Here is a 19258-nt window from a genome sequence, read left to right on the forward strand (position 1 = left end):
CTAATGTCTAAATTAATTTACCATTGGGTATAAGTGTATATTTATCTCTTTTGATAAAACATTAAGTGATATTTTGGTCATTTTTATTCTTATAAGTTATATTTGTGACAAAAAAAAATTTTGTGCTATCCTAGTCTTTTTCTCTATATAATTTGATATTTAGAAAGGAAAAGAAAAAAAATTTAAATCCGTTAATATGTTTTGTAACTGGTAGTCTGGTACAATGAACATATACTTGCTTCTGCTCCCGACTTAAGCTCTCGGCGCGGCCTGAATAGGATCCCTATCTTTACAGATTGCCTTTCTCTAACTAGTCTCAAAGATTCTTAGATGAAATTCATTTTGTACCATTTCTTTTAAATAAATTAATGAAAACTAGTATAACAAAATACAGATATTCATGAAAGTGTCATAAATTAACGTCAAAACATAAGAACACTCCATAACAGACAACTACAAAAGGCAATGGCTAGATAAGCTAATAAAAACCCTAATCCCATAATTCAAGAACACTCCAAACATACAAATGTTACTGATTGTTGATCATTATCTTCTTGAATATTGAAAAGTGAGAAAAACATACGATTTATTTAACAAAATTAAGCATCTCAGATAAGTGATCATCATTAGGATAAAAGAACACTTATGATTCGCATAAAAGTCAACAAAGCATACAATACAAAATTAAATCAGTAACTCCAGAGACTCTCTTCCTGGGAATTCTCCGGCGAATCATCGGACGGAGGAGACCCTATCCACGGCGGAGCCACCATCATCCCCTTCGCCATCTCCTCTAGCAAACCATGCATGTTCAATAGCTCTTCTTCATCCACAAATTCCATAGCTGAAGATCCCACCACCTCGGCAACTTCCTCAACCTCTTTTTCACGTCCCTTCACAGCCGCATTGGCAGCCGCAGCTGCAGCCTCAGCGCCAACCGTAGCAGCCGCCGTAGCCGCAGCCATTCGGATATGAGCTGCGGAGGAGGATACCGGAAGAGGGTAACTCCCGACAGACTCCGGGAAGTTTAAGACGGCTTCTCGGCCTTTAAGAGCTAAAGCCGCCACGTCGTAGGCGGCGGCAGCCATCTCAGGGGTCGTATAAGTCCCGAGCCAGACACGTGTCGTCTTCTTAGGCTCTCGGATCTCGGAGACCCATTTGCCGCTCCGGCAACGGATCCCACGATAAATCGGATGCTTTTTCCGGCGAGGGGTAGGGCCGGCCTCGGTAGTGGCCATTAAGATGACATTATCGTTACTACTTGTAGTAGAAGAAGCAGCCGCAAAAGAGACAGTAGCAAGTGGACAAGAGTGTTCACACGTGGATGACTCTGAGAGACTGTAACCGCACGTGTGAGCTGGGACAATAGTAACTGACGATGAAGAAGCTTGGCTTATAGGTTTAGGTTCAGTGAAAGGATCTTTAGGGTCAGCCATATATATAAATGTGTGTATATTAGTATATAGAGAAAGATAGTAAGAAACGGGACCTTAGGGTTTTTGTGAAAGAAATTAAGGTTTTTAAATATGAGATGAAAGTGCGTGGCTATTGCGTGGGGTTTCCCTAAAGTGTGTTTTGTTTGTGTTTGGTGGGGTTATTTTTAACTGTAAAACAATAACAAAAATATATATTTTCCTTTATTATTCCTTCCAGATTCAGAGTTTTTTTGTATAGTATCAGTATCGACATGTCGACATGTCGACATGTATATGATGAGGTGATGGGATCATTTTTGACCAAACCTTAAAAAAAAAAAAAAAAAAAAGACCAAATCCGAAAGTGTTTAGAAAAAAAAATTCATTGTTGAGTGACGAAGAATCTGACTTTCACTGAAAATGAGAGAGAATAATGTATATTTTCATGTTCATAAATATTTTATGGATATACGGATGTAAGAGATACGATTTTATAGACATTAAGTTTTATACTTGCGATGATGAGAATAATATATATTTTCATGTTCATAAATATTTTATGGATATACGGATGTAAGAGATATGATTTTATAGACATTAAGTTTTATACTTGCGATGATTCTATAAGGAATTGACTTGAAAAGAAACTATATGGGCTTAGAGAACTTTTATTCTGGATCCTAGATTGAGGCCTATTAGCCAATTATTTTCATTGGGTCAGTATATTTGAGAAAAGTGTTTAACTGTACTTCAATCCCAAAAGTTTTTATTTCAACAATTTTATTCCATTTTTACCATTTAGAACCTAAATAAATCATGCGATTGTGAATCATATTCTATTACAGTCTTCTATTTCCTCGTGTGATATACATAAGGACTGTTCGTTTGGTTGCCGCAGGTACCGGCGGCAGCGGCAGCGTCAACATTTTGCGTCAACTCTTGTTTGATTCGTTGACGCAGGAAGCTGCATCTGACGCCGCGTCCGAACGCCGCATCCTGCGGCTGACGCCGATAAAATCTGCGGTCGTGATATAATATGCGGCAGCATCAGCGGCAGCGTCAGCGTCAGAGTCTGCGAAACGAACAACAACTGTCTTCATTGACGCTGTCGCTGACGCTGAAACCTGCGGCAACCAAACGAACAGGGCTATAGATGTAGTGGTTTCTGAGATATTAATCCTGGTTTCACTTCATAACTTCTTTTTTACTTCTCTGGTTATAATACAATTTGTTTTTGCTTAAGATCGGTTATTATACCTAAGCATTTGGGATCATCTCGATCATTTTGGTTTTATTTGACTTTTTGATCTGATTTCGGTGATAATTTAAACGCATTTTTAAATTTATTTATTAAGTAATTTGGTATTTATTTGATTTTATGATTGTGTATAGTTCGCAGAGCCGTGCTCACCTTGAAGTGAAAAAAGCATTCGCCTAGGATCCCTTAATAATGTAAAAATTTTGGGGCCATAATCATTTTTTTTTTGTACCTAGTAAATATTAATTAGATTTTTACCAGATTTCAGATTCCTTTTTTATTTGAATTTTTTTTTTGTTAGAATCTGTTTTAGTTAAAACCCTAGGGACTTTAATTATTTTATAAAATCATCACTTCTAAGTTCTAACCCATGAAAATTAGGATAATTTGCTGAAAAAATCACAAAACTAAAAATTGAAACAACTTTTGTTGACTTTTAAGGTTTTATCTATTATTATCTGGTTATATATATATATATATATATATATATTTATTTATATTTGTATCATTTTCTGAATATAAGTAAATGAAAAAATATGTAAAAGTATTATATAGTAACTAAGTTCTAGAGACTTTAATATTCTTAAAAGTATCATCATTTTAACACACAACTTTAACCTTCATTTTTATGTTACTAATTTAATATTGTACATCACATTTTTTTACACATTTTATATACTATGATAATTTGGCAAAAAATATTAAAGAACCAAAATAAATTTATCAACAAATTTACATTCTAAACTTTGTGTATCATTTTTATTTTCTAATTTTTAATCCATATGGCAAAATAAGTTATTTTGAATTATTTTATTTTTAATATAATACACATAAAATTATATAAACAAAAAATATAATTTCGCCTCAGGCTCATGTATCTGTTCGCACGACACTGATAGTTCGATTAGACGAATGATTAGGACATGACTGGTTTTCCCGCTACCACCTACAATCGTATTTTTTTGCGGTTTTTGGCGTTGTGTAACAATCACAGAAAATGTTATAAACCGCTTCAAACCATAATGGACCTCTTAAATTCAAAAGCTGAGTTCAATTAGCGTTTGTGGTTGCGTGAGGTAACATTTCTTATTTTTTTAAAGAAGATAATTAAATATAATAATAAAAATGTTCAGTTGAATTTTAAAACTGAAATTATTTGAAATACTAAAAAAAATATTATATTTTAATTTATATTAAAATTTTAAAACAAAATATTTTCTATAATTTTTTTAAAAAAATTAATAGTATAGTTTTATAAATATAATTTTTATATTTATTACAGTAATATGATTGTTAATATTTTTGTAATTATATAAAATGTTAATATTGTTAATTAATTATTTACCACTGATGTGTTATCCCGTAAACACACTAGTTTCTAACCGTTGTACCAATTGTACAAATCTCTTAATAACACTTAGAACTGCAACCATCCGCATCCGTAAACGTCCGCAACCGCTCTGGTTACAACAGTGAGGCCTAAGATAAAGACATTATTTATGATTAATAAAATTGGAAAACTGGACATGTGAAATGAAATATACTTTGAGGTGAGTGGTACGCGGTTAAAATCGTTTAATCACACACAACGTTATGTTTCAACATCTTTGTAGCGGTATAACCAAACAACAATAAATGTTTTCTTTTCCCTTTGTGAGCTCTAAGAGGATACTAAAATAGTATATGCCTATCAAATGTGGAAAAAAAAAGATCACGCTCATAAAACTGTAGTTCTTCCAATCGGATCACATACATAAACATGGCAGTCTAACAGCACGTGCAAGTGGAGCACTCGAACAGAATCCGAATAAAAAATAAAATTTTTTTTAAGAATTTGTAAATAAATATATAAGTTATGATATAAAACTTTAAACTTTTACATATATACTAAATTTAGAGTTTATAATTTCAAAAAACGTCAAATATATATAAATAAAGCTATATAATTTTTTTAAAACTACTCCATCACATCGTTAAATATATAATTAATATTTTTTTTGAACAGGGTCCGTAAATAATTCTAGACGGCCCTGTACATAAAGGAAATGGGTCGGATTTGGATCAAACTAAGCTTACAAACAGTAGTAACAGGATTACACGTAAACTGGATTACAAAGTCTGCAATAGAATATGAATCACAATCACATGATTTATTATTTAGGTTCTATTACAGTCTTAATTATAATTACTAGTATCTATAGGAAAACATATGTTCCCAATGTCCAAAAAAATCCAAAAAATGTTCCCAATGGAATTAGTGTTTATGTTTTCGTGAATGTCTAAAGGTTTTGGGTTCAAAATTTTCTAAACGATGTTTAAAATATTTTAAATTAACTTTTTTTTTTGTCAACCAAATTATCTCTTCTTATGAATATGGATTCCAACACTTATAGGTACATGGTAAAAGTATTTTCAACTCATTGCTATTTTTGATTACAATAACATTTAGCGTCAATTTCACTTTAACTTATTGCTATTTATTCCTCCAAAATATAAATTCTATTTTTCTATATTTAGGGAAAGAAATATCAATTTTTATTTTTACTCTATATTTTAAAGATTACTATATTGGAGCAAGCTCTATCTCTATTATAGAGATTTTTTTATTTTATAGTAAAATATAACGAAATAAACGTTATCAAGCGAATGTCATACCATTTTGGCTGGTTAGAGCTTTTATGAAAACTTAAAGGTAAGCTAGGAGACGTTTTTCATGTTAATTCTTTGTTTTAAGAAAATGCATTCACGATGTTAAAGAAAAATCAGGTGCGCAGAAGCCATCACTTTGAACAACTCACATGGTGGTGTTTTTCTCTGTCGCAAGCCACAAACTTTTTTTCTCTTTCCAATGAATATGTGGTTGTTTTAATTCTATTGCAGTTTTATCAAAAAGGAATTAAATCTTTTATTTTTTATATTTATTTTATAATCGCGAATATACAACGGACCAAATTCCAACTAATTAGTCTTTTGGGTGTCTATCCACCAGCGTCAAACAAATTCGGTTTCTCGTAATAGGATTTAGACTAGGACAGTTCATATGGTAAAATCGAACCGTACCGAACCGAATCAAAATAGACAATATGGTTTGGTTTTGGTATATATCATATAAACTGAATGGATATAATTTTATAAAAACCGTAGAATTTAGATATGGTTTGGTATATAACCGATTAAACCGAATAAACCGACAAAACCGATTAAAAGTAGAAACATGTAAATATGTATCTATTTTATAACAATACATGAAAATAAATTTGTTATATAAGTTAAATTTGTGTTAATAACTATTACCATAATGTTATAGTAATAAAGAACCTTATATAATTTATAAAACACTTGAACTATAATTAAATAACAATACATCGTAATTCAGACATCTTATTTTCTAAGTCTTTTTTTTTTTTTATCTTTTTGCTTTATTTTAGTATTCACTAAATTAATATGAAGATGATAAATTTGATGGAAAATAATTAATGGAAAATTTTCACAATTTTTTTTATCTATAAACAAACAGAGTTTCGTGTTCAATCGAAAAAGTGTTCAATCGAAAAAGCATGATTTTAATGAACACTAAATATGGAAGAGTGGACAAACTTTTCTTTCATGTTTCTGTTTTGTTTCATATTTTTATTTTCAAAATTTCAGGCTCTGATTTTAATTATAGATTTGATGATTTTATTTGATGGTAGAAGCATTTTTACGTTTTTGTTCATTTATCTCAACATGTAATATATTTTTAATAAATGACTGTGTTGACAATATGACTCTAAAATTTATTTTATATGATCTTAAACTAAATAATTATGTTTTTTGGTATAAAACTGAATAAACCGAAAACCGATGGTATATAAACCGAACCGAACCGAAGTAAATATGGATTTAGAATGGTAGTTATATCTTACTAACCGAAATACCGAAAGCCAAAAAAAATCCGAACCTAAACCGAACCTATATCCGGATTGAACACTACTAATTTAGACACATGTCGTTTAGCCCATACATATTTAGTATCATAAAATTGCTTCAAATCCGGACTTTTTATCTCAACAGAATTCGTCTACCATTACACCTCCCAACCCATGTATAATTAAACTTTGTTATTTTCTTTTCGACGATTCTTGTGAGTTTTTGATTGTTGTAGCTGCCGTCGTATATAATTATTTTATGTTGGCTATAAAGTTTTACTAAATATACACACTTTATCAGTTACCATCGATTATTTCTCAGTTATATATATATATATATATATTTTTTTTTTTCCTTTTATTTTTTGCAAGTTCGCTACTAATAATCAACTCAAAATTGGCATAGTGGTTAATTCGTTATATGTATATATATATAAATAATCGCTATTGTATGTAAATCGAATTTGTTAATTATAAACTGATGTTGTCATTCAAAAGTAATCAAACCGTTGAAAGATAAGAAAATTATATATATATATATATATGTCATATTGACCATTTGGGGTGTGACTGGTAACCATCGAGGAACATTAGGAATGAATAGGAAAAGAATGAATAGGAATAAAAATTTGGGAATGATGAGGAATGAGAGTTCCTTATCAAAATTAACAAGGAACAAATTTGCATTATAATTCTCTACAAAAAAGGGAATGATGAGGAATGAAGAGGAAAAAATATTTCTCATGAATGGTAACATTTTTGAGAAACGTTAAGGAATATAGTGTTCCTTTTCGTTCCCTTGGTTACCATTCAAACCCTTGATCTCAATCACCATTCGATGGAACATCTATAACTAGACCCCGCGTTTTTGTCCATGTAAACACTTTTTTCTTCTTTTTGAAATTAGCCACAGTGTACGGCGACCAAAGTCAACCGACTAATCTATGGATCTCAGCGATTCCAACATTCATAAATTCTCCGGTAATCAACTACAATCGAACTGAGAATTCACCGTATTAGAGTTATTTCTCAAATGCAACTAGACCAACCGCCGTTGGTTCACTTTGGTTTCTTCCTGGTTAGACGTATCTAATTCACTTTTTTCAATATATGTGTTAAGGTCACTAGATACTTTTGTCCGCGCTACGCGCGGATTTTGTGTATTATAAAATTTTATAGTATTTTTATATTTAGAATTTTTACAGTATTTCTTTTATAAATCATATAATGTAAAAAATAATAAAACAGATGATAACTTTAATTTTTTTCATTGCGATTTCTTGAATTGAAGAACTTCACATTGTTCTTTATCATTTTGTCTTATATTAGATTTTTGTAACTTTTTCTAATAAGTTCTTATTTAAAGTGGTGTTAATTATTAATCTGTACACTATTTTAATATATGAAAAATATTATTGTAATAGTATTTGAACTTTTTTTTATCCAAAACACTTGTAGTCATCAAATATTAAAATAAACAATAACCTGATTTTTCTTTTGTTCCAAAATTGTTACTCCTCTTTAGCCCATAAAACAAACTGTTTTAATTTAATAGTTTGATTTATTTTTAATTAATTGTATAACTAAAATTTTGAGAGTAAATATCCAGTTTTAGTTTGGGGATATAATTTAAGTTATCTTTTAGTTAACACGTTACTATTTATTTTATAACAATTTAGAGTAATTTATTTCATATGTTTGTATATTATTTGAATTTCAAAAACTATCAGATGCACTGACTTTTTGTGACAAATCAAATTAATGATTCCATTAGTTTTTTCACTAAATCAATTCCATGTAGTTAATAGTAACAGTAACAGCTTCGCCATAGAAGAAGTGTACGTCATTTGATATAGGTGAATTTTGCAAGATTAAACTCGTAACAACATGGAAATGAAGAGAAGATGGTCTATTTGTCCAAAAAAAAAGAGAAGATGGTCTCATTCAAGATTAAAGATGTCAAATGGTTTGTGATTGTTGACAAAAATATATTATAAAAATAATGTTAAAAATATTAGAATATAAAACTTAAATACTGATAGACATTCAAATTTCTAATATTATTAAACGAAACTTTAGTTTTAATACTTATATTCAAATCAGCCATGTTTAATTTCCTATCTTATAATTTACAATACATAATTTAAAAATAAAAAAAAATTATAATACTATTACGGCTGAAAACTAATAGGTCTATATGGCCCATCGATTTGTTTTGTTAACTTGATTTATGATAGATGATAATTTGAAAAAATTATGTGGTGCAGATATGGTGCAGATATGCTATCATGTCCTATGTGATTGAGAGAACAAAAAGCAAGACAAATGAATTCTGTAAACTATTTTTCGAGGCCCACCATTTGGTATTGTTGCTTACATCCATGATCTCATAAGCATGCGCTTGGTACCATTGCTTCTGCCTCTAAATTCGGTCATGCCATCCCTAAAAGAGATGACCCCCAGTCAAGACGATCACGTAAAACACATCCATCGTTAGTATTGGAAGCAGTATCATAGTTGCACTTCACCATACCGTCAATTGGACGTTCCCAACTTGTATGTGATAACAAAAAGCTCAACATCAATTTGTTAATGAAGTTATAACTGTAGTCTTCACCCATTCATCCACCTCTGCATTAGCCGTTCCCCATCTCCTTTGAGGTTGTCTGGTTGCACTTCCTTTTCCTGACTGTAAAGTAAACAATATCATAATGCACTTCCTTTAAGCTAAACAAATGTAGTATCATATACAGGCTTCAACTTTGCATAACAAAACACCGATATAAAATGTATGAATATGTTTTCAGTAAGATGTAATAAAGAAACCAATATCAGGTTAAGTAAAGTACATTTAGTAAATCCATATATCATAGATTAACCAAACTCAGAGTAACCATCAACAGTCAAAACTCTTCATTTCAAAGGCTGCAGAAAAATAGTTATGCATCCCATATATTTTCAGTATTCTGAATCGATAACTAAACAGATTGTAAGATACGATACTTCTTTCTCCTTTCCAGTTTTCATATATGGCTGATTAGAAGCCCAATAAGCTCCTCCAGAAATCATATTTTTATTGGCTAGAAATAAAACTGAATCATTTACCTTGTTTTGCGGATTTTTCTCAAGTTCGATTAATAAAAAGTGGTCATTTCAATCTCTGACACATGTTCAAAACCAAACCGGAACGCACCTAGCCGTTAGATTCCAGTAAGCACACGACAAATAAGCTTGTTCCATCAGCCAATGCAAAGATTGTGTTTATCAAATGAAGCTTGTACCTTATTTTTTAATTCCTTCTTCGGCTCTCTCGTTCTCCCATCCGCCACTGCCCCAATTATCTCCATTCTCATTTCCAGTATCAAAATTTGGACATGTTCCAGTTGTTGGTGACCTCCAGATACTTGAAGCTAAATATATTGTGCTCTGAACCACACATTGTATATTTCTACCATTCTCGTTTATCTCTTGCTTCGATACAGTTTCGTAACAGTGTGTTAGAAGACATGAAATAGTAATTTTATACTATAAAGGACTATATAAATAGCAAATCATTAAAAAAAATTACAAAACGATAAGAAAATGCAAATGATTTACTGCAGCCTACTCAGAGGTTCGACCTGCACTTGAAACATAGACATGACTGTCTTTAACATCACACCTCCACAATCATAACTTACAGTGATTTAAGAGTGAAGAGGAAGAAGAAAGATAATGGATGAACGTACCATTGTTCGTCCCTGAAGGAGGCTCTTAGACTATCAATGGCTGATTAAACTATCCAGTTGGCAAAAAATGAAATGACAGACACAGGCAGAAGCCACACACGTCAGTTACGTCAGTAACATTATAAGTAATCTTATCCCCATTCGGTAACAATAGCTATGACATAATTTTATCCGCAAATCTCGTGTAAAAGTGCACATTCTTGCCAGCAGATGTTCCAATCATGCGTTATGGCATCAATGAGGACATGAAACAAACAATTCAACTCTGTTAGTGATGAATAATGTATACTGTTTGAAATAAATTATGAGAGGTATACGGTTAGGAAATCAAAAGCATGATGAATGAGACATCGACACATACTTCTTCATCAATCATCAGCATCTCAAGCCCCATATATAAGGATGCCTCCTTTTCAAATTATTCCCAGCTTCCCAGAAATGGATTCGCCTAAACAGCATCTTGGAATCTACGGGTCCTGGTGAAACCTGAGTAAAGAAAAATGGAGAAAAAGGTTGCACGGTGATGTTAGGAATGAATTTAAGGAACTGGGCAAGAGATTGTTGGGTTGAGGTATATATATGGTGATGTGTTTAAACTGAGTGAGTAATGATGGTTTCTTGAAGAGGCATAGATATCTTTGATTGAGAGGAGTGATGTGGAGAGGTACAAAAAGTCTTCACTTGATGAGTTATAATGGAGCATTGAAGTGCCATTGTTGTAGTCGTAGGAGTTACACCGGTGAAGTTGGGTAGACGAACAGATTGGGAGGCGCTGGAGACGTCTGAGGCGAGTAGGCTAAGGAAAAGGAAGCTATAAGTTATACAATGGGCTGACTATTTCGATGGGTTTGGATAGTTCGAGACCCATCATCTAAACATTCGCGATGACGTGGCAGTTTGATTGGTGGAGAATATTTTGTCCTATATGGCACTCCTAAGAAGCCTCAAAATTAGTTGCTTTTATATAGTAGTGATACTGATCTCAATCAACATTCCAGGGAAAACCTATAACCTGCATGTTTCTAAATCATTACATAAAAGCAACTTAATAAACACAAATCTTTTGAAAAATGATAAATAGTGGATGTTTATAACAAAAAATACAAATAGAGCGGAGCTGGTGAGAAGAAACTCTCCCAGGCACTATTTTCTATGCAGCGTTGACATGAGACTACCCAACGGTCTCCCGAGAAGAAACATCACATCTACTTACCCCTTTTAGTAACAACCTCCTGGTCTCTCCTCTACTCCTTAGCGGAAGCCCTAGTCTTTTACCGCAAGAAGGATCCTCCACGCTCCGTTTCTTCTCAGTTCATCTTTCTCATCCTAACGCAAAATCCACAAAGCTCATCTTCACAAACCATCGCCGGATCCCTAGCTAACAAGTATCCATTTTTCCTCATACTCTGATCACCCAAAGCTCCCTGACCCCTTAGTTCTCGGAGCCGACGACTCACTCCTCCAGACACTCCCACTTTTCGTTTCAGTCACACTTAGATCCACCGCGCTAACCTCTCTACATCTACACTTCCGAGTCACCCCAACTGCTGACCAAAGATGGCTCGCCGTCTCTCTGCAGCGGAGAAAGGAAAAGGACAACTCACAACACCAACAGGCCCCTCAATAATGAGAATCAAATCCCCGAACCTAGATACCTCTGCACTCATCAAAGACAATGCTCTTACCTTGATTGGGAGACTAACAAACCCAAAGGAGCAGAGGATGTGGGCGCTCCTCCCCTCCCTACCTCGAAAATGGCACCTACAGGGCAGAGCAGTTGGTTCAGATCTAGGTAATAACTGCTTCCAATTTAGATTTGAAAGGGAAGAAGACCTGAGAAGATTGCTAGATAACAGACCATACCACTTTGCTTACTGGATGGTCATCATCCAAAGATGAGAACCAATCATCTCGTCCTCTTTCCCATCACAGATACCCTTCTGGATTCGTATCAAGGGTATCCCTCTTCATTACTGGCATGAGGATATGATTTGCAACGTGGGTGATGAACAAGGCTCACGAGAGAACCATGAACTCACCAAGACAACAGCACGAGCCAGAGTCTTAGTTGACGGCTTTAAACCACTTGTGAAGCAATCAATTATCGAATTTGGCTCAGGGGAAGAGAGTCTTATTACCATGGATTATGAGAGACTGGAGAACCACTGCTCTATCTGTTACTCCCTTTGCCACTCCAGCAACGACTGCCCACAAAACCTAGAAGGCACAGGGGTGACAGTTTCCCCAAAAGAAGACCATGGGCCTATCCTACCATCTACAGAGATAGACCCAAAGCGCTATGAACCAGACCCATACAAATTGCAAAAACGAAGAGACATGATGAGGTACACTACAATGAAAATAATTACCTCCCAAACTCTTCGACAGGGAGAACAATCACTAAAGAAAAGGAGCTAGACGATACCTCCACAGACTTTCAAAGCAGAGTAGACAGGTATGGAAAGAGCTTTGGAAACAGAGTAACTACAAGGCAAACGAGGAACCCTCCCCCTCCGGAGACAAGTGGTGCTAAAGTCTACAGGCAAAGCGTCGCCCAAGCCTCATGGAGGACTAGGAATAATAACGAAAACGCCCCCAAGTACTACTCCCCTCCCTTTGAAAGAATCAGAGACTCCACTTCAAAAGCCAATGGGAGCCTTCACAGGCGTTCTCTATTCACCCAAGGAGAACAACACCACTGGCGAGTGAAGTCTATCATCCCCTCTCACAGGGAGACTCAAGAGCCTACAAGGAACACAATAGAGCCACAAGATCTAATTCCGCCAACACCCATTCCCACGCGGGAGGAGGTAATAGAGGAACTAAACCATGCCACACTCCAATACTTAAGCTGCCCTGATCCAACTGAAGCTGCAGCAAGAAGGCAGAGAGTATATGCTAGCGATGCGCAAGGCCATATGGAAGAAGCAGCGGATATAATAATAGCTTCTGCCATTGCGGCCTCCAACCCCATCCAACCTCTACAACTTGGCACCGTGGAGCAAAGTGGCCCACCTCTCACCCTCCCTGAACAGGAGCCCCAACCTGACGATGAGGTTCAATCTCAGGTTCAATCTCAGAGAATAGAAGAGGCTTCTCAGGGAGCTAGTCGAGTAAAGAACAAACGGAGGAGAAGCTCACCTTTTTCCCGATCACCCATTGACAACAGACCTGTGATCTCTATTACGAATGCAAAGGGACCAGCTCAACCACCCTCCCCCAATACAAACTTGCAGGCAACTGCTGCTCCGATCATAGCTCCGCAGGCTAGCGGCTCAACCCAAACAGGGGAGAGAGACTGCCATCCCAGGAGAGTGCGAGCAAGAACTACTCCCTCAAAATCAAAGCCTGCTACTACTAGCCCCAAGACCTTCAGAGGAGCCAGCTCCAAAAAGATGATTTTCTCTATGACTCAGAGGTCACCAGGACAGACCCAACAGAGGAGAATCCAAAGCCAAATACAAATACCAGGAACAAGTGGGGTGCAAAGACCATGAAAAAATGGGAATGCTACTGCTGGAGCCTCAGGGAACTCGAACCAGCCCCCAACTAGGATAATCCCATCAATTACGAAGAAAGGGGAGGATTTTCACAATCCTCCACCCCCGGCTCCTTAGTCATTGTTAGCTGGAACTGTAATGGGTTGGGGAACCCCATTACAGTCCAGCGACTTAAGGAGATAAACAGAATTAACTCCCCGGATATCTTCTTCCTGATGGAAACAAAAAACTCCGATGATGTAGTCAGAAAAGAACTTGACTGGCTACTAATGGAAAACGACTATATAGTATCACCGCACTCACCTGGAGGAGGAGGCCTCTACCTGGCATGGAAGAAAGAAGTTGAAATCACCATCAACTCCTTCACCAATAACTTCATCGACACCTCGGTCTCGTATAAAGGAACCTCATTCCATGCGACCTTTGTGTATGGAGAACCTGATCACACGAAAATGCATGCGGTCTGGTCAGAAATATCAGATCTACAAAGAACCTCGGAGAGGCCTGGTTTTTAACGGAGGATTTTAATGAAATTATTGAGAATAGCGAGAAACAAGGAGGACCTGATAGAGCTGAAGGCACTTTTTGCCCATTCCGCTCCTTTCTCTCTCAGAATAACCTGTTTGACCTAAAGCACTCTGGTAACTTTCTGTCTTGGCGAGGAAAGAGAAGGTCACACGTCGTACAATGCCGCCTAGACAGAGCCTTAAGTAACACCGACTGGAAAGAGCTCTATCCCTCCTGTAGAACCCAATACCTCCACTTTGAAGGTTCAGATCACCGCCCTCTACTGTCTTTCCTAGATACTACAAGGAAGAAAGGCACACGCATCTTCAGATACGACAGAAGGCTCAAAGAGAACGATGAAGTCAAAAAAATCATACAAGACATTTGGTTTATCTACTCCCTCCTCAGCATAGACACGCGCCTGACTTTCTGTAGAAAGGCCATCTCAAAATGGAGTAGAGAAACTCAGATAAATAGCCAAAAGGAAATCATATCCATCAAGCTGCAACTGGACATTGCTATGTCAGACACCTCCCAAAATCAAAACGAAAGCAAGATCCAGGAGCTGAACTTAAACCTGTTGAAGGCCTATAAGGCTGAAGAAGCCTTCTGGAAACAAAGGAGCCGTCAGCTCTGGCTCTCACTGGGGGACTCCAACACTGGGTACTTTCATGCAGTTACCAAGATGCGTCGAGCAAAGAACAAGCTGACTATAATTGAAGATGCTAATGGCGTACCATGGCATGAAGAAGAGCAGATCGCCAAAGTGGTCTCACAATATTATGATGAACTCTTCACGGCTTGTACTTTTGACGGGAGAGCCACAGTCTCAAAAGCTCTAAGACCCTGCGTTTCAGAACAAATGAACGCGAACCTGATTAGTGATCCAACTTATGAGGAAGTAAAGAGAGCGTTATTTGCAATTCATGCTGATAAGGCACCTGGACCCGACGGATTCTCAGCGAGTTTCTTCCAGTCCAACTGGGAGATTGTGGGACCAGCAATAGTGTCAGAGATACAAAGCTTCTTCACAACGGGCATCCTCCTTGCTACCATGAATGTCACACATGTCAGGCTCATTCCAAAGGTAACAGGACCAAAAAAAGTCATAGAGTACCGACCTATAGCTCTGTGTAATGTCTTCTACAAAATCATCTCGAAGATCCTATCCTTACGCTTGAAGCCTGTCTTGGGTTCTATCATCTCCGAAAACCAGTCTGCCTTCATTCCTGGAAGAGCTATCACTGACAACGTCCTCATTACCCATGAAGTGCTCCACTACCTGAAATCATCAACAACAGAAAAGAAGTGCCCAATGGCGGTTAAAACCGACATGAGCAAGGCGTATGACAGAGTCGAATGAGATTTTATACAACAAGTTCTACAGAGGCTAGGCTTTCATGAGAAACTGATACACCTAGTAATGCAATGTGTCACTACAGTGTCATATTCATTCCTAATAAACGAAGCAGTCTACGGCTCGGTAACCCCACAAAGAGGAATTAGGCAGGGTGATCCCATCTCCCCATATCTATTTATCCTGTGCGGAGAGGTTCTTACCGGTTTGTGCAAGGAAGCTGAGAGAACTGGTTCTTTCCAAGGCATCAGAGTGGCTAGAGGAGCCCCACGACTGAACCATCTGCTTTTTGCAGATGATACGATGTTCTTCTGCTACTCTACACCCGAGGCATGTCAAGCTCTGAAAGATATACTTCTGGAATATGAAAGAGCATCAGGTCAGCAGATCAACAAAACCAAATCCTCGATAACTTTCTCCTCTAAGACCCCCACCGAAATGAAGGGGCGCGCAAAGGCTATCTTAGCTATAACCAAAGAGGGGGGGGGGGAGTACAGGGAAGTACCTTGGGTTACCGGAGCACTTCGGAAGGAGGAAAAAGGAACTCTTCACCTCGGTGGTGGATATAATCCGTCAGAGAGCCCAGAGCTGGTCATCACGCCACCTATCAAAAGCAGGGAAAATGGTCATGGTTAAATCAGTTCTCACAGCAATGCCATCTCACTCTGTGTCATGTTTTCAAATTCCAGTCAGCTTATGCAAACGCATACAATCAGAGCTAACAAGGTTTTGGTGGGGAGAAATTGATGAGAAGAAAAAACTATGTTGGGTGTCATGGACAAACCTGTCAAAACCAAAAGCGGCAGGTGGCTTGGGATTTAGAGATATCCAACCCTTTAACCAGGCTCTCCTAGCTAAGATTGCATGGAGGATTCTCACTGCTCCCTCTTGTCTCTTGGCAAGAATACTCACAGGGAAATACTGCCATAAGAAACCATTTCTCCAAATCGAACTCCCAACACCATGCTCACATGGATGGAGAAGTATCCTCCACGGCAGAGACCTCCTCACACAGAACCTGGGGAAAGCCATAGGGAATGGACTAACAACACGTGTCTGGCAAGACTCTTGGATATCACTCTCAGCAGACGTCAAACCCTATGGACCAATAACAGAGGATGCAAGAGATCTACGGGTATCAGACCTTCTCACATATGACCTAAAGTGGAACGTTAAGAGAATCAAGGAACTCTTACCTGAATTGGCAGCTACAATTCAACGCTTGCAGCCGAGTCAAATGGGAGTGGAGGACACCTTCATCTGGCAACCATTAACATCCGGTATTTACTCAACCAAATCTGGATACCACTCAGCCATGACTTCAAGCAATCACCCAAGCTCCCACGCACGAACAATGACCATCATTGATTGGTATAAAGACGTCTGGTCAACCAAATGCTCACCAAAGCTGAAGGTTTTCCTATGGTCCATCGTACAACGAGCCTTGCCAACAGGAGTAAATCTTCAACGCAGAGGTATCACAGCGGCTGTCACCTGTCCAAGATGTGGAGGTCAAGAATCAACAACACATATCTTCTTCTCATGTACCTTCGCAAAAAGAGTCTGAAGTATACTACCTGTTGCAAACGTAGCTCACCTAGCTACAGTCCAAAGCTTCGAATCGGCTATCCTAGAGTTTCGACAGAAACCTTGCCTTCCATCCTCAGGTATCACTATAAACATCCTCCCTTGGGCATGTTGGCAGATATGGTTATCGCGAAATCTTCTCATCTTCGAAGGAAAGACCCTTACAACCGATGAAGTAGCCTCCCGAACAATAACAGCAATCAAGGAATGGATGGCTGCACAAACAACAAAAGAACCAAATCAACCATCAAAAACACCACCAACGGATCTACTTCTCTCTGAATCTATGCAACAGAACCTTACCTGCTGTTTCACGGACGCCGCCTGGAACAAAGAAACCCAAAAAGCAGGACTGGGTTGGATCTTCAAGGAGCAGAGAGTCATAATCTGCAAGGGCTCTGAGGCCATAAACTCCATTAGCTCCCCCCTCTTAGCAGAGGCGCTTGCTTGTCGATCGAGCCTACGCCATGCAATCTCTATTGGTATCGAGGACCTCAACGTCTTCTCGGATAATTAAACGCTCATCAGAGCTCTAAATAGCAAGCTTGCACACAAAGAGATCTTCGGTATTGTCTCCGATATCAAAGTTCTCGCAGCTTCATTTCACGCGATCTCCTTCTTCCATATCTCTCGCTTAAGGAACTTAGAGGCAGATAGTCTTTGCAAGTCAGTCTTGCTCGACCCATCATCTGCCATGGGCTTTTCCTGGGACCGTTTAAGTTTAAGTTTAAATGCAATTTCACCCAACGAAATGGGCTTTGTAATGGACTGAACCCTTCCCTAATTTCTCTCTTAATATAATTACAGTTGATAAAAAAAAAAAAGTGGATGTTTATAACCAAACAAGATATGATCTGAAAAAAAAAACAAGATATGATCTGATTCTAGATATCTTCTTTAGCTTCTAGAGAGTCGCATTGCATGTCATCTACCCATTCTCTCTTACACAAGTCCACAACTGCACTTGCTTTTTTAAATGGATGTATACACTATACACTATACATTATTACTATGATTCCTTTTTGGATATATAAATGAGAACGATTTTATCTTTAGCATTTTTTTTCTTTCTTTTTTCGGCCGTTTATATTTAGCATAAAAGTGGAATTTGGTCAAAAAATTATATTAGAGACACATGTCGTGAATAAGTAACGCGTTTTTATTTGTACTTTTCAATGAGGAAAAGAGCCATTTGCAAGAAAAATATACAACAACTGAAAATTTTGAAAAAATGGAAAAGCACTAGAAAACATGATTGTCAGAGATTATGTCTGGAAGTATTTTACCATTTGCCCCTTTCTTTAATTAGGTAGTATAAATATTTATATAAAGAACCAACATATATTATTATTATAATATATATATACATGTAATGATATATGTATAAAATTGAGAAGATATTTTTATAAACGGAAAAATACTTATATTTACTTACACGTAATGTCTTCACCTCTAAGCTTGAGTTTGCTGTTCTGCCGTCGCGTTTGTTCCGATCACTGGTGTTCTTATGATCATTTTATATTTTCGTATGTCTCCATCTCACCGTTGTGACCACATCTCTGCCGCACCATAGTGATACCGTGTCCATGTATTCTTTTCTCGCTGCGTTTTTTCTTCTCGCCGCCGTCACATCTCCGTCGTTCGATCGTGGGCGCACGAGATGAGGCTTAGGCCGAGAGGATTGAATCGAGTAGAACGGTCTTCAGTAACCGATCAGTTTGTACATCTTGAGCTGGATCCGGTGATGCGGTTCAAGCATGATGAATCGAGCGTTTGGATCTTCTCAATTCGATCGATGCAAGTTCACGGCATGGATCCATTTTTGTTGTTTTTGCAAAACTAGTCCCTGCTATTTTGCATATTTTTGTAATTATATTTCTTGATTTAATTAGCATTGTTATATTCTAATTTATCCGGATATTTTACAATTTAGATGGTATTTAATTTATATTTACTGGCTATTTTGATCAGTTAATGGTTGTTATTTGTATCAAATCG

The 19258-nt window shown here is 36.9% G+C and overlaps 2 protein-coding genes across 2 annotated transcripts; one reads left to right on the plus strand and one right to left on the minus strand.

Annotated features, from left to right (window-relative positions):
* Positions 1–561: 561 nt before the first annotated feature.
* LOC106316545 (ethylene-responsive transcription factor ERF026-like) lies at positions 562–1486 on the minus strand. Its single transcript, XM_013754444.1, has one exon. It carries the CDS (start codon positions 1434–1436, stop codon positions 690–692), a length of 747 nt encoding a protein of 248 aa, XP_013609898.1. The 5' UTR covers positions 1437–1486; the 3' UTR covers positions 562–689.
* Positions 1487–11866: 10380 nt separating this feature from the next.
* On the plus strand, positions 11867–13806 carry LOC106314337. The gene is made up of 2 exons (XM_013752224.1): positions 11867–12101; positions 12698–13806. The coding sequence occupies exons 1-2, from the start codon at positions 11867–11869 to the stop codon at positions 13804–13806; spliced, it is 1344 nt and encodes a 447-aa protein (XP_013607678.1).
* The last annotated feature ends 5452 nt before the right edge of the window (positions 13807–19258 follow it).

The sequence above is a fragment of the Brassica oleracea genome, chromosome C9, assembly GCF_000695525.1.
Source record: "Brassica oleracea var. oleracea cultivar TO1000 chromosome C9, BOL, whole genome shotgun sequence".
NCBI lineage: Eukaryota > Viridiplantae > Streptophyta > Magnoliopsida > Brassicales > Brassicaceae > Brassica > Brassica oleracea.

Coding starts and splice junctions, on each gene's coding strand:
- LOC106314337 (XM_013752224.1), top strand. CDS start 11,867: ATGGCTCGCCGTCTCTCTGCAGCGGAGAAAGGAAAAGGACAACTCACA. Junction 12,102..12,697: donor AGCAGTTGGTTCAGATCTAG/GTAATAACTGCT, acceptor ACTCTTCGACAG/GGAGAACAATCACTAAAGAA.
- LOC106316545 (XM_013754444.1), bottom strand. CDS start 1,436: ATGGCTGACCCTAAAGATCCTTTCACTGAACCTAAACCTATAAGCCAA.